This window comes from Falco punctatus, assembly GCF_963210335.1.
Source record: "Falco punctatus genome assembly, chromosome: 10".
Classification (NCBI taxonomy): domain Eukaryota; kingdom Metazoa; phylum Chordata; class Aves; order Falconiformes; family Falconidae; genus Falco; species Falco punctatus.
Window position 1 is genome coordinate 17,743,707 of NC_137590.1, and position 16,433 is coordinate 17,760,139.

General features: G+C 45.2%; 1 protein-coding gene across 1 annotated transcript in view; it reads right to left on the bottom strand.

Annotated features, from left to right (window-relative positions):
• The window catches only part of IGHMBP2 (immunoglobulin mu DNA binding protein 2), a 43,649-nt gene that overhangs the window by 17,722 nt on the left and 9,494 nt on the right, over nt 1-16,433 (bottom strand). Inside the window, exons 5-8 of the mRNA XM_080405020.1 lie at nt 15,245-15,408; nt 14,650-14,850; nt 10,343-10,490; nt 7,839-8,013 (exon numbers count right to left, since the gene is read on the bottom strand). Coding sequence (XP_080261146.1) covers nt 7,839-8,013; nt 10,343-10,490; nt 14,650-14,850; nt 15,245-15,408 — 688 coding nt within the window. The remainder of the gene's footprint in view (nt 1-7,838; nt 8,014-10,342; nt 10,491-14,649; nt 14,851-15,244; nt 15,409-16,433) is intronic.

Below are 16,433 nucleotides of genomic sequence, written 5' to 3' on the forward strand. Positions count from 1 at the left end.
TTAAACTGCTTGCAAGTATTTTACCTGTTAACAAATATCCTATTATTATACTGCTCAATTAACTGCTACAATGGTTGATTTTTATGCCAACAAAATCATAAGAGCACTAAGCAAAAATTCTTTTAAGTATCAATTGCTTTAGAGCAATTAAATTAGGACAGGAGGTTGGACAAACAGACTCATGCATCTGGTACTCAGGACCATCGACTTTAAAGTACCTGAAGTAAAGCTAGGAAACCTATAATTACCAAAATAAGCCCACAGCAGCCAGTGTTTGCTGCTAACATGGTTTCACCTTGCTTCTTGTGGAGGAAAAGGCTGTAGTTTGTTCAAATGCACCTTCCTGGGGTGGGGAGGGTGCCAAGATCAATCCTAATGAGGGAGGATGAGGCCCTGCTGCTGTTCACAGGAAAGCCTTCCTCCTCCAGCTCTTGGAAGAAATGCTACAGATTAATGATGATAGCTGTAGCCAAGTGGAACCAAATATTTCAAAGGCTTTTGTGTCCGCTGTGGTGTGAAATACCCTTTATGAGCTGGGTGTGAGGAGTCGGCCTGCCGTGTAGATGTCAAGAATGATTGTTACTAGGGGGGGAAAAAAAAGGGAAGCGTTTCCCACGGAGGGATCAATCATGTTATATCTTTTCTTATTCATCCTCTGGATAGCTGGTCTCCTCCCTAAGAGACAGAAGGAGACGTGGGTGTGACTGATTTCTGTTGTACACCACTGAATTTGGACAGCAAAGTCTGGAGAAGGATGTCAGCACGTTTTCCTGCCTCAAGAACTCTGCATTAAGCTCTTGGATGGCAAAAACAGGCTGAGGGTGTTGTGGACATGCAAAATATTAACTGTCCTTTCCTTTGTGCCCTGGGCTTTTCTATCCTGCTATACGTTTTTAAGAGGTTTCACAAATAGGTAAAGTAGTAGTAAGTGAGGCTGTGCAGAACTCCCCCTTTCTCTGGATATTGTGGATTTGTTTGGTTTTTTTGTTTTTTTTTTAATCCTTCCAAATGTGATGGAGGAGGGTAGCTTGTTCTTTCCAGCTGTGGAGGCTACCAAGGAAAACCAAGGCCTGACACTTGCTCTTCAGTGACAAAAGTGAAAGCAAATCCATTTAGACCTGACGTGCACATCAGCAAACCACTGAGCATGAAGGACTAACGTGTGGATTTGGGATGGTGGAGACATCCAGACTGAGTGATACCAAACAAGACAGCAAAATATTCCAGTACTTGTCTAAGAAACTAGTTGAAAGAAAGAGATCTGATAACTACCTGCAGATATTTGAAGAGTATAAAATTGAATTAATAAATCAAAGCCCTGATGTGGAGACAAATTAATTGGGATGTCAAAAAAGGATGGAATGAGGACTAAAATGAAAACAAATTCCTGTCAGACAGCAGAAAGTGTCCTGGCATTGAAATACTCCCTAGGACTGGGCCAAAACCCAGCAGGAGGCTTGAAGCTGATATCCGTGAACTTTGGAGCGAGCTGTGGGGAATGGAACAGCAGAAACCGGCATTTGCCATCACTGGGAGGTCTTTCAGAAGAAACACATCCAGTACGGACAAGAAGTAGGTGAATGTACTGTAAGGGGGGGGGGGGGGGGGGAACGCCCTCTGCATCCTGAGATAACTCCAGGTCTGTCAGCGTAAAAAACCCTGATAACTGATAAATGCTGAATCCATGGAGGAAAAAGCAGATAACCAGAAGGTAGTTATACCAGACAGGGCCCGGCCTTCCGAACTGAGCACAAGCTGTGTGGCAGCCTAGCTGTCTGATCGCACTTGCAGTATGGCTCCTACAAAGTACCAAGAAGCTCCCTGCTTAAGCAGGACTAACTTCACATACGGTAGTAACAGACAATCCTTCTGTCAGCCCAGATTCATCCTGGCTAACTTTAGACCCTTCACTGGGGCCTTGAAAATAGGAATCCACCCACTTCAAGTCTGCTGTCATCAATGGAGGAGAAGGAGAAGGTAGGCAGAAGGGTTTGAGCCCTCTGCATGAATCATCCCTGGAAATAGCTTATCCTTTTCCATTAACCAAATTGGAGACAGCAGGTGATTTGGTGCCTTAATTAGATCTCTGGAAATACCTAACAAGATGGAGGGGAGAAAGAATCTGCCTTTGTGTTGCATTTCACCGTGTGCAAGGACTGTGAAAAGCACAAAGTGTGCTCTCCAGCCTCTGCTTTATTTGTGTCATGCAGGGGGGGTGCTGCCGTACAGAGGAAAGCTGTGTTACGTGCCTCGTTCGATCCAGCAGATGCTTTCACTTGGGCAGCAATTAAAAATGAGGCCAGGGTTCAGATCTGTAGGGAAAAAGAGCTAATAAACTTCTTAGGTTTTGCACTTAATTAGGGGGCTACTGAGACAAACTGTCAGCTGCTCCAGCTGGACCTCACTGCACAACACCTCCATCACAGGCTGGCTGGGGGGGGGGTCACTAGACAACAACAGAGCTTGCAAGAAAGAAACTCTTTTCTTTCAGTATTAGGTGGTTTCATTTTCTACCAGGATAACACGTCATCCCAGGTATTTTCTACAGGACAAAAACTCTGCAGTATATTATTTAAGCCCTCTGCAGATTCAAATGGTCTGTCCAAGAGCCCTCGGCTCTGCAGAGCCAGTGGAGCTGAGGGACATGTTGGTAACGCGGAAAGAGGAGAGGGAAATTTTGCTATTCCCAAACAGAGGCTAGGACTAGAGAAGAAGACTCTGGATCAGCACCTGGCTGATGAGCGCCCACTCTAATTCCTGTATGTATGGTCAATACCTGCCGCTGTACCCATCTGCAATGAATACCTGTGGGGCTGCTACCAAGGACTCCCACTGAGATGAAAGGTAAAGCCATAAATAGCTCAAAAACCTTTATTTTCCACAACAGTCGGCCACCTGAGCAATGGGAAAAGCTTGAAAATACTCAGTTGTGAATGATTTTACTTAACCAGGTGTCAGCCTTTAGAAGTGAGGGGGAAGACAGGAAAGATGGACTCGGGCTGATCCCAAGCTGGCGTTCAAGACTTCTTGCTCAGTCCTAGCAGCCACCACAGGTTTCCTGTACAACGTGGGATGAAATAAGGAGAGCAATCCTCCCTCCCCCTTTGCCGTGTTTATTCAGATCATAACAGGGACCATCTCTCCTTATATACACCAAGCCTAACACAACAGGATAATAGATGGAGTTTTCCAGTGCTGAACTAATATACTTTAATAATAAATAAAGCAAGCTGGGTTTTCTCTGGTTCCCTCCTGTGTGGCCTTTTTGGTAGCAGTTGCTGTGGTTGAGTTCATGTTGCAGCTTTCCCCCGAGTGCAGGAACACTGCCAGGTCTCTGCTTTGTTACCTGTTTCTAGAGTTGAAGATCTCCTAGGCTTTCACACTTTGATGGATTTGCTGCAGGTTAGCTAATAGGTTTCAAGAGTTGCTTGGGGAACTGAGAGAAGACCGGCTGGCACAGGCAGCAGCGTTGTAGCAGCTTTGCCTTTTAGGCTAAACTGTAGATAGGCAGCATTTGAGAGCACAGCCCATAATTCTTCCAAGTAAGCTGAAGTCAGCTTGGCCTTCTGCACTTTATCTTCCAAAAGGCAACTGTCTGCAAGGCTGAGCTTTGGTGACTGGTGTCTTGTCTGACCAGCACCTGGGTCATGGACCTGCTGATGCCTTGAGCCATAATTTTGTTTAATGTAGCAAGTTTTGTCAGATCATACAGGCCAAGTTATAAATCTGTTAATACTATTGATTCAGACGCATATTCTCTCTGCCTTATTTTATTTTAAATCAGTTGAACTTTAGGAAGGACACAAAGTGACACGGTGCTTAAACATTCTTAAGGTTTCTCATCCAAAAGGGATTACTCCACAAGAGATGTGAGCTCACCGAACAACTGACTTCCCTGCACAGCTGGTAACCCTGCTAAGGTTGAAGAGTGAGAAGATCTGACTTCTACTCACACTCTCTTTTAATTTTACAAAGACCAGTTCTTTGTGCAGCTGGGATTTTAAAAACATGGAAGGAAAACATGCAAAATGCTTAACAAAATTGTCAAGCTCTTTATAAAGAAAAACAATGGGAACAGCAAGGACAAAAAGCTTGGTCCAAGTCACACCCATAGGATCTAAGAAGCAAAACAGTGTTTCTGGTGGAGAAAGAGGATGTTATGATCACCTGTGACCGAAGGAGAGATGCAAACTAGTGGCAGCTTTCCACTGCAAAGTCACATGAACTCAAAACTGAGGGAGAGAAAAGCCTAACTCCTCAAGCAGGATGAGGAGGTGGTTGGTCTGCAGCAGATGGTCCTATCATGAGAAGCTTTTGGCTGTTGACTCCACGATGCAGCACCAGCAAATGCTCCTGGCATCAGCCATTATGACAGAGCAGAAGAAAGCAGCTGGGCACGTGCTATGATGTTTTTGGAGCTCTTATAAAGAATTTTTTTTGAAATTGCTTCATTTCAAAGAGAGGCCCAAACTGACAGCAGTTGAGCCTTAGACCCACTCACCCCCAGAGCTGGTATTTCTACTATGTCTTACCCTTAATCTGACAGTCTTGGGAAAAATAAGGCTCTAGTCTCTGTTCCTGGGGCTGGGCAGCCCTGTCTGCCTTGCTAGCATGTAGCTGCTGACTTGGGGCCACACACATCCACCTAAAGCTTCTGGTCTTGTAAATCAGCACTGCTGTGGTAGGAGCCTGAGATCTGAACAAGTGCATTTCCACAACCCGAAGCATAAGCAGAGGAAGGGCTTCCAACTCCCTCTTCTCTGCTTATTCATAATTTGGAACAACTTACTGGCACAAGCAGAGAGTGGGGTGAAAATCTCGAACCAGTGTCGCTGCTCAGAATGGCAGTTGAGCTCAGTCCTGCAGGCCGAGGGCAGCACAAACACCATGGCATTATGCAGCTACGATAGTTTCTCTGGCAGAAAAGACAAGCCTTAAGCATCACTTAACAAATGATAACCCTGAAATCAGAAGGACCAAACTGCAAATTTCTTCTTGCTAGTAACCAGATACTTATTCTGAAAAGCACCTTGTGCATCAGGCAAGGAGCTCTTTACTGAAGAAGGAGCTCTCTCTGCTGAGAAAATCACACCCGATCAACACAACAGTCAGCACAAAAATATCAGTTTTAATGGAAAAAAAGGAAACCTCCCACTGTTTTTTCAGGCCAAATTAAAAGAAGCGAGAGGCCAATTCCCAGCAAATAATGCACCAGAAGGATTTATCTTCCCTTTAACTTTCACACTAGTCACCTGTGACTGCCCCATGAGGTTTTTTCTTATGGCTGAAAATTCTCTACTGAAATAGTTTTGTTATCTGACTCCAGATTAAACCAGTTGCCTACTAATTTAAGCATATGAGACTCTAGCCCCTGACTGCTTCTTCCCACCCTAGACTAGTAACGCGTCAGCTCAGCACAGATTACAGCCTCTCTCCGTCTCCCCAGCCTTGACTAGCCATTTGGCTTCTGTATGGAGGTAAAATTATTTATTCCCAGTTTACGGATGGGGAAAATCTAGTCACAGGTCCGCAGCCTGCAAACTCACAGTAAATAAACAATGAGATAAGGGTAGGGGGGTTTGGATAGGCTTTTTGCAGTTCACCAGCCTAGATACTTCCACCAGACAGTGCAGGAGCGTGCTTATCACCTGTCAAGATCTGCAAAACAGTAAGTATCTGTGCATCTGATAACAGTAAAATGAGAAAATGATCCAGTGCCTTAACATTATTTCCACCATCTCTTAGCCACCTGCCAGGAGCTGCTGCCTCCCTTGGACTTTTTATTTCCCTTGTTCAAAATTAAAGTGAGATCACAGATGCGTATCTTGCTCATTATTTTTTGGAAGCAGGAGAGAAAGTTTATGAAGTCAGCCCTACTTCTCTGCTTCTGCACAATGACAGTTCAGTAATTCCAGATCTAAAGCTAGATAACTATGCACACATTTATATTTTAAACTACCCAAAGGCTCCTTGGTTCTATTTGGAGTATCCCCCTCGAAGCACAGGCAATCTATGCTAGCCACAGATCTTTCCCACAATCTAATTGTTCTTAATATGTGTGTTGTAGGTACTGTGAGGTTTTATAATCACTGTGGTGTGTGTGATAACGCAGCATCTCGGTGGGCCAACTCCCACATTAATACATTAAATAAATAAATGTGAAACCACAGAAGCAGAATTTAATAAAGGGAAGACTTGGATTAAACTGAGTATGAGCCTGACTTTGCTCCACAAAACCTGCAGTCAGGAAAGAGTAGGTAAACCAGGCCACCCTTCTTACCAGGTACAAGGAGACATCATGTAGAAAAACTTAAAACCAAACATTTTTAACTTTATGAAACAAATATTTTCAAACTTACATTTAAATACTGGTCAGTGAAACCAGAATTTGTGCCTCTGTTTTGTTCACCTTCTGTTTGCTTACCATTTTATTAGTTTTAATAGCGGATGTGATTGTTTTAAACCATTTTTTGAACAACTTTTCTAACCAGTCTGAAAATTACTTTGTGTAAGAGAGAAAACAAAGAATTCAAGCACAGTGCTGTTAAGCAAGCGGGACTGAAAAAACATCTCTGCTGATGACGTCTCTCAGGGAAAACATCTGTCAAAATATACACAACTTCGAGTAATCTAATAGTAGTGCATAGTGTAAGTACTCATTCTCACTAAAGAGAAAAATGAAAGCAAGCAAGGCAAGCTCAATGCATTGAACTCTTTGGAGCAAGGCATGTTTCAGGTGACTGATGGAAGGATGCAGACAAGCACACAGAAAACAACTGTCAGTCCCACAGCAGTACCAGCCAGGAAGGACCCTCTGATTTCATAGTGTTTATCTGCTGTTTATCTCAGCCTCTTGTGCAGAGGCCACAGCGGTGAGTGGACGAATGCCACATTACACAGCCTTTTTGAGCAGAGCTGTTTCTGTGATGCTGCAGAGCTGCATCTGATGTTCCCAGTGTAACAGATTTCCCTGAAACACAGTTCAGCATGAGTTTCTGCCTGTTCTTCCTGCCTCACTGCACTCACCCTCCCTGTCTGCCCTGCTTTTTCTGCAGAGGATCCTCCCTGTTGCAGGCACACAACCCCTAAGTACGTGTGGGACAAGAGCAAAAGGCAATCTTGGATTAGGCTGGGACTCTAGCTGTTGGATGGTGTCCCTGATGCAGCTTGGAGGACCTCTGCAAAACGAGCACATCGTGTTTCAGACAGCTCCCTGTCACTGTGTGAGCCAGTACTCCCACTGAGAACAGCCAGGATTCGATACAGAACCATCTTTTCCTGAGGTTTGCTGTAGCAGTTCTACCAAGGTAACCCACCTTGTTCCTACAAAACTTGATCCAATGTGTGAACTCCTGCAGGCCACGTCTCTGCTCCCACGCAGATGAGAGCCTCACAGGCAAGATGCACACACCTTTGAGAATTCCTGGCAACTCCAGAGTGGGGCCAAAGGCTGCCTGTCAGACTGCTCTCCCTGTCTGCAAACACAAAACCCTTGCAAGCCCTGGAGCAGCTGCCCAGCAGGCACTCATCAGCCCAAAAGGCACCACGCTGACTGCACAGACTTTGCTGTTAAGCGGCTCGGTCAGCAGCAGGTAAAACGACCAACTGTCACGGCCTTGTGCGATAAGAAAGCCTGCTCAGATGGAGCCGCATTAAACGTTAAACAGTTGCTATCAGTAAAACAGGTCTGATGTAATTCTGGCTGTGTGACCAAACCCAACTCATGGGGGATACCAATAAATAATCCACATTAATGAAATGTCTTGACACTTGAGGCATTCAGAAGCATCTGGCTGCATAAATAACAGGAGGACCCGTGAACACAAACCGCTCCTTACTTGTGAGAGATGATGGTGGGAGGAAGCTGTTTGTGATCCCCAGCAAGGATACACCTCGGAGACTTCAGCAGAGGTATCCAGCAACTGGCTTCCAGGGCCTGAGCACACTCATCTATCACCACAAGATCAAAGTGATTTTCAGGAAGCAGCTTTAGTGGGCCATCAGAGGAAGCACCTAATTAAAGGAGAAGGTGCACAGCTTAGCAAGGGAGCACAGCAAAACATGCAACCTGTTTTAAAAACAGACCACACATGCTTTAAATGTGATTGAAGGAGGTAGGTAAAATTAAATTTCTTTGCAGAGACTTAGAAATTCAGCTCTGTAGTCCATGCCAAATACATATACATATATATGTGTATGTCAGACTGTTTTTGCCAATTTCTGTTTGTCCTTTTTTGCCCTGGCATCTGGGCCCGAAAGCTTCCAAGTATCTTTGAAAACAACAGTGAAACCCAGATGACAAACAGAACAATATGCTCAAATGCTTCACCCAAAGCAGAAGCGGAACGAAAGCAGTTATGAACACCCACTTTCCTTCTGCCCTCAAATGCAAACAGAACTTCTCATCAACCACAATGGAAAGGATGACAGACTTGAGATTGACCTTGCCTGGTACACTGAGGGACACTCCGAGAGGGAAGGATCATGGAGGCCCTGAGTCCTCTGCCCTGCTGGCCCTGGCTGTTCTACTCTGTCCTTCCTCATGGCAGTAGGAGAAGGGAAAGCATGGGAGACTGTCATCAGACAACCACGGCAAGGGCTCTTTTTTTACATCAGGCATCCACTTGTAACATCAAACAAATAACTCTTATGCATGTCCTGCTCTAACCCAGACAGGAACCGATACTGATCCATGTATTGGACAGAACTATGCATTTCAGACACATCAAAGGTATCACTGCAATTCAGAAGAAAAAGGGATGCAAAAGGAAGAGAGGAGGATTAAGAAGCCAGCATGCCAGACAAGGAGATTTTTATTCGCGGCGTTCACAGAAAGGTTTTTTCAAAAGCCCCTGTGCTATTACACAGAAAGCAGCTCTGATTAGGGGTGATTCTGCTTTGCCACTGTAAATCCTACTGCATCTACAGTTTTGCATCACTTGGGATGTTACAGTTTGTCAACTGGGATACCATGTTTTCCTTTAAAATTTTTTCTTCAGCCTATATGAATCCACTCTGGTAACAAGGGCCATACAGTTTGAACTCGACTTTTGCAATTTTACAAGCTGAAGGTGGAAGGAAAAGAAATAGAAAGCGGTTCTCTCTATCTAAAAAGACTGTACCAACATGGCATGCAGCTGTGCAGACAGTTTTCTTCCCTTACAGCCTTGCAGCTCAACTTGAGTTTATTGAACTCCCATTATCTAAAGGTCACTGGTGTCCCTGTGTGTTGCCATGATTAAATTCTCTCTCTGCTGAACCTAGCAACAGAACAGTTTGGCTTGCATAAACAATTCCCATCAAACTACACGGTTTCAGACAAATACCAAGACTGCTTAACTGATGAAAACACAAAATCCAAACCCCTTGTTTGACCACTGCCTGTTGCTGAAGCAGAATTGCACAGACCTCCACAATGACTAGCAAGCCTGAGTCCCAGGAGAAAATCACATCTGATCTACACAACGATCAACATAAAATACCAGTTTTACCGAAAAAAGGAAACCTCCTCCTGTTTTTTCAGGCAAAGTTAGAAGAAGCGAAAGGCCAATTCCCAGCAAATAATGCACTGGAAGGATTTATCTTCCCTTTAATCTTTACACTAGTAATTTGTGAATGCCCCATGAGGTTCTTTTTTTATGACCTAAAATTATTAATGTTTCCTTTCAGCAAATAATCCCTCAGCAACCAAATCTGAAGATTTTAAGTGGGCCCTGGAGTATTATACATCTGATCTAGAAAAGCACTTCAGCACACGTTAAACCTGAAGCACTTATGTTCCCCTTCCATCACAAGGGTATTACTCTCCTACTTGCAGGTGCAGATGTACCTACCTGCACTACCTGGAACTGTTCCCTAAATGTTGTTTACACCACTTGGGTGACTTACAGAACTAACCAAATACAGCAGACTGAGAGCAGCCTATGGAAACGTGCTGTATTCAACCAGCCATGGAAATTAACCATGCAGGAAAGCGAGTCCACGTGACTTACAAAATCAATAAGCAGACTGCTGCACACCTCCAACAGCACTTGCCTACTCACTGAAAGCTCAGCTCCTACTCAGAATTAACAAAGATGGGCCACGTTGGCTTACACCAAAGGCCCTTCTTGACCCATATTTTTTGCTAAACAACAACATCACATGCCAGAGTGTAAGCTGGGAGAATCCCACTGTGGAAAAGTTTGAGAGCTTGCAGCAAACTTGACTGAACTCCCAGGAGCTTGGAGCAGAAAGACTGTCTCCCTCCTACCCTGGCAGGATGCTGCATTGCAAGGCAGATAGTTTATGTGAATCCTGACAAGTGAGGTAAAATACTGCAAAGAAAAACAGGATCTCATACCTGTATTCGTAGCAAGGACAACACTGGCATGGGTAAGGGCTGCAGCCATGGCAGTTTCTTCTCGTTCCTTCAGCTCCTTTCTCAGTGACTTAATTTCACTGAGAAAATGGTTCCGCTCTCCCTTGTCTTGAGCCTTTTTAGTTTTTGCCTATAGAACAGAAAAATCAAGATAGAACAACCTTTTTCTACTCCTAGGGATTTATGTTCAGCTTCTCGGATAACCAAAGAACCTGAACACAGCATGGCTTCTCTATGTCCACCACGATACATTGGCTCATCATAATCAGCCCCACTAAACCTTGGCTTCTCTTCCCTCTCTCTGACAGAAAGCCCTTCCCACAATCAGTGTGGCTCCAAGCATGAAGAGTATTTCTGCCTGTGCAAAGATGAACTGTATCAATACATCCCCAGGCTCTGAGCATGAAGCAGCAAAATGAGAATATCACTGCCCATCAGACCATCCGGGAGCATCAGCAGGAAGACCATCACTCAAGGTCCAGACAGTGATTTCTTCAACTTAGCAGGTCCATGCTTAAACTCCTCTGGTTGCAGACTTTGATAGTCTTGGATTGTGACCATAAAGTGTTGGAGAGTAACTCCCTGTCCTTAAATCCTCTGTTCAGCCCTTCCTGCTCTGCCCTGTACCTTCCCAATGCCCCAGAGATCAGCAGGGAGAAGGTTAGATGCTTCAGTCCATCCAATGGCCAAGTCTGTGCATCAGTCAAAGCACTTGGGTACAAAGCAGGGAGTAATGTATAATGGTGATTAGGTTTTTATGGGAGGAAGGGTCTTGTGCCTTTGGCAGGGGAGAAACCAGGACTTCCTATATCATTCTGCTCCGTTACTCAGGGCAAGCAGGGACCTTCTGATTCCAAGTGACCTTGAAGCAGGAGGGCTCCCCAGGTTGACTGTGCCATGTCCAGCCAAAGCAGCAGCCCTGCATTTTTAAAAAGGCATCTCTGAGCTGCTGTAAATGATTGAGAGCAATATCTAGACAGGCTCATGGCTTTTTTTAGCAACGCCTATTAAACATATCTAACACATCAAATCATCACCACTGGTTGCTAGCACTTCCCCAGCTACAGACCAGCAGCTATGAGACAACAGCCAAGCTATCATTCACTGCAAGTCACCTTGAGAAAGGTACCCACACTCTCAGATGGAAATTTAGATTATTTCCTTGGAGGTAAGGCTGATGACTTGAGAAAGCTGCAAAGATTGCATACACAAGCTTTTATACGGAGCCAAAGCAATAAGATTTGATGGTTCCTATAATCATCCCCTGTACAGATGGATTCTCCAGTGTCCAACATGGTCCAGCTCATATGGCCACCTTTTCACTAGGAAAGACAATCATGTGTCTTGCTCAGCCACCTGTTTTGGTTAAACCTGTAGGTATTTAATACCTTTGAAACCTCTACATGTCTGTCAAATGTAGTCACAATTGGCTGATGGGCTCAGAAGTTACAGAGGAGGGATCACAAACAGGTACGCAGGTAACATGATCACACAGGCATCTTTTCCCTAGCTTAATCTAAAAGGACAGTATGGGTGCCAGCCCTGATACTCATTGAGCTGAAGGGACAAAGCAGATTAGCATCGACTTCCTCTCTGCTAGAAACAAAGATTAGAGAGCAAAACTGATGGTGCCTGAAGAGCCAAGTTTAATGTCTGTTCTGCAAAAAGATCTGGTTAGTAAATTAAAAATAGCAACTGTTCTGTGATGTTGGCTGGTGACATTAAGATCCAAATATCTGACTGACTCAGCTCTGAAAGCAGCTGAGGGAGCAGGGAGCCCAGTCCAGAGGTAACAGCACTGTCAGTCAGCCCCAAGGACAGTACCTGGCACACTGTGAGCCAAGATCCCCAGGTACCAGAAGGCTCTAATTGTCCTGAGCTGGCTCGTTTGGGCCCCCACCCATGCACTCATTGGTCTGGGAGTTGCATTTAAGGCCAGACCTTGTTCTTTACTTGGGTTATGGGGTTTGAGCTCTGAGCCTGGCTTCCTTTCTGTGTTGATAGCTGCATTGCCCTGGGCCTGGCTGGTTGGTCTGGACTGCCAGCTGACTCTGCTCACCACTGCTGGACCTGTGCTGCCTTTCTTACTCGGGCACTATGGGACTGTGCCTGTGTTGATGCAAAGAATATCCAGAAGCTGATGTCCTGGAATGCTTGAAGCCTGAACAGGTGAGGGAAGAAGGCATAAAGGGGTAAAAAATGTGCAGAGAGCATTGGTTTTCATTAATATTACTAAATAATATACATTTAGCCTTTATAAATTCCTGTGGCTGGGGGTAATGGTGAAGGAAAGGAGGAAGAAGAGTCAAAATGCAGAGTGGACAAAGGAATAAATTGTTACAGGGGACACTACGAGGGAGAAGCTAAGGCAGGATGAGGGAAAGATGGACCAGGGCCTCAGAGGTGAGCTCTCTGCAGCCCAGAGAGAAAAGGTGCTGATGAGTGAAGTGCATCTTCTGTAGAAGAGCTGAGCATGGGCAGCTCAAAGCACAGCTATGCAGGCTGAGCTGCAGCAGTGTGTTAGCTCTTGGGGTTTTTTTTGGTACTTCAGGGTAGCACAGGCCTTGGTGGCCAGGTCCTATCTCCCATCACCACACACCCCTTGCTCTAGGGAGGAAGCAGATGGAGACCTTGAGGCTGAAGGCTCTGTTTTCTCCCTAATTTTCCCTGTACTATGGAAAATCAACAGTGGAGGAAAAAAATCTCCTCCCACCTTTCAAAGTGCCTCCCAAGGAGAGGAAAGGGAAAAATTAACAGCTACTGAGAAAGATGCAAAATAAATTAAGAAGTAAAAAAGACCTGGTGTAGAGCTGTGACTACGACCAGGTCTCCATCCCAGCAGAGAAGTATATCCTTCACAAACTTGCCTCTCAGCCCTAAGTACAACTTTACTCAGCCCTCGGATGCTCCCTCCTTCCTTACGTTATGTGCAAGAACAGCCTGTCTGCCAAGTGACTTCCCTAACGGCTCAGCAACAGAAATGCTGGATGATGCATAAACGCATTTGGGAAAACTGAAGCTGCTGCCATAGCGGTGGCTGCAGGTTAATGTTAATGGGGCTGCAAGCCACGCTCGGTCTGCATCGCTTAAAGGAAATGTGTAGTGCCTTCCTGAAGGGCAGGGCAATGTACTTGGGCAAGTACAACACAATGTGTGTGCAGGGGTATGAAGATGCTCTCCTGCATCCCTGATCACGACAGGATGTCTCTTGAGCTGGATACACCTACAAAATGGCTTCTAGAAAATGCTGTCACCAGACAGGGAGGGGAAAAACCTTAGTATCAAAACCTATCATCTCAAGTAGAAGAGCTACTTTGTAAATTAAGTTTAGGAAAATTAGGTTGTGAAAGAAGAAATTAAGGATGCATTTTTATAGTGTATTCTGCTTTCTACTTGAGGTGCCTGAGAGTGGGAGGGAGTGTCAGGACAGCCAGATATCTCATTAGGAAGTGAATTGATGATGTGAATGTTTCTCTTGCTCTCTGTTGAAGAGGATTGCATGAGCAATGCCAAACAGCTAATGTGGAGAGCAGGGCACTGCAGCATCTCTCCCTACGCAGCAGTAATGATTATGGTTTTGCCACTTCAATGAGGAATTCAGTTAGGAGGAGTTTTGCCCTTAGCTCCTTCTACAGCAGACGATAAGCACTGGTGGCAGGTGACTGAGGAGGCTCAGACAGCCCCTGGCAGAGAGGCTCTCTGTGATACACCTCTTCAGGCTGGAAGCCTTCACCATCTCTAAAACTGTCAGGCTTGCACCCCAGTTCCTTGCCTCCAGGGTCAGGTTAAATACCTTCCAATCAGAGTAAATGGGATTAATCCAGGCCACACACAGCTCAAATTGTCACTGTTAGTTCTCTACACTATGCTATTTTTCTACCCTCTCCCCTGAATTGGCCTTTCTACTGTTGACTTGACCACAAAGAGAGGTTTGTGCCCACCGGTATTTTACCCCTGCCTGTATACAGTATGATCCAGACTTGGAGCGTCACTGCAGGCTCACGGCATGCTGAACCCACAAATACCAGGTTCAACCAGGATGCAAGCTGGCTGCATGCTGCCCATGGCTCACATCAGGGCTAGTCACTGTGACTTGTCTCTAGCCACTGGTTTTGGGGCAACCCCGAGCACCTGGCTGTAGTGATTGTCTTTTAAGAACATCCAAGCAGTGGCAGAGCTGTTCCTCAGTTTGAGACTAAGTAGCTTGCCTGGCTAGTGGGTCAGGTACTACTAATCTCAAGAGCTGGTATTCAGGTAACCCACATGGGGCATGTTGCAGGGACACGTACAAAGACCTGGTCGATGTCCTTCCTGATATCTGCCACTATCTGGGCATTGTCACCACGGGCCAAGACTGCGTCCAAGGAATGGTGTTGGATTGGCTCCAGCAAGCGAGCGGGGTGCCCTAGCCGCAGGATGCGGGCTTTGTAGCCAGCCAGCCTTTCCACCAGGTTATCCACAGCAACGTTGGATGGGGCACAACACAGGACCTGCAAGGGGAGAGACCAAGTGCTTGTTACTGCCAAGGAGACCAAAATGCTGGAGCAACAGTATCTGAGCAGGAAGACAGCAGAGGGAAACCAACACAATCTATTGGGAATAAACCACTGACATCTTCACAACCTCCAGACACTAAAGGCAATTCTCACCTTGCTCTGTAGCACTAGGACAGGGTCTTCAATAAATCGTGAACCTGAGCTTTGAAGCTTCTATTTGCACCTAATTTCAGTGATAGGAGAAAAAACCTGGTCCCTGCAAGCCAAGCCAGACTCTGCAGTGTAGCACAGCTGCTGCTGGACCTGCTCCAGCTGCCATGAAGCCCAATGAGTTTGCAAAATAAACCAAGGTGATTGCTGTCACTACAGTCCTGTCGCTGATACTCACTTTCAGGCCCTGCTGTACAGCTTGCAAGATGATCTCTACTAGTGTTGTGGTCTTCCCTGTGCCAGGTGGTCCATGGACGATGGCAAGCTCCCTCTGAGCCAGTGAGAAGGAGACAGCTTCCCTCTGCGATGCATCCAGCGAGTCATTGTAAAGCTTTAGAGGCTCTGAGGAGACAGCGGGAGATTTGTTTGGACCTCAGCCCTAACTTGGGTGCTTGCTGAGAAGCACAAATCCATGAATACAAATAAGAAGCTCTCACTAGCAGGCCCAAATCAATAATGAAAATAATCTTTTCTGGGAGAAAGGTACACTGCGTACCACCTAGGTGGCTAAAAGACCCCAGACTGGTAAAAGTAAGGCTTGTTATACTTTCAAAAAAAACAGGCATCCCTGTCTTCCTCCTTCTGTCTCCTACCCTGCTATTTTGCAGGAGGAGCAAGCACTCAGTTGTGAACGCAGCTAGTCTGTATTGGAACTTTTCAGCATTTAAAGAGGCATTTACTAGCTATAACATCAAACATGTAGGATCTTCTGGGTGTGGAAGGTGCTCTGGGTTTATTTTAAAGGTGAGCCAGCATATTTAGTAAACCTTCAGTAAAAAGGAGAAAGTAGTTGACCTTACAAACAAATCAATCCCAGTTAACAAACCCAACACAGCACTAGTGAAAAAGCAGAAAAAAATAGTGTGTCTGTGAGCAAAAAAGAGCAGTCCTGTATTGTTCAACAATGACTGAAAAGGCAGGAAAAAAGATACAAACTGGCAATATAAATGGCGCACACTAAAATCAGTTTGAGCTTTAATGATCACAAAGGAGAAAGGGGAAAGAACGTGCGTTACAAGAGAATTGTTTTCACTGCAGAAGACCAACTTCTCAAAAGCTGCTTTTTACCTCCTGGATTTATCTAATATAAACCCATATTTATTCTCATCCCCCATAATCCTGCTGCTAATCTCTTTGTTCATTATGGAGGTTAATTACAGCAGAGATGATGACTCATTACATTGAGGTTTACCGAAAATAATGTTCCCACAAAGGCTTATATAAGACAAATCTCTGGGCATCGTTCCCTGCTGGGCATCATGTGTTTTATTCCTATCTTTGCATTAAGGCTTGATTAAAAGCATGAAAGTTTCTTCTGGTTTTAGGCAGGTTAACTTAGGTGCAACTCCTGTGTAACTTCTGGCACT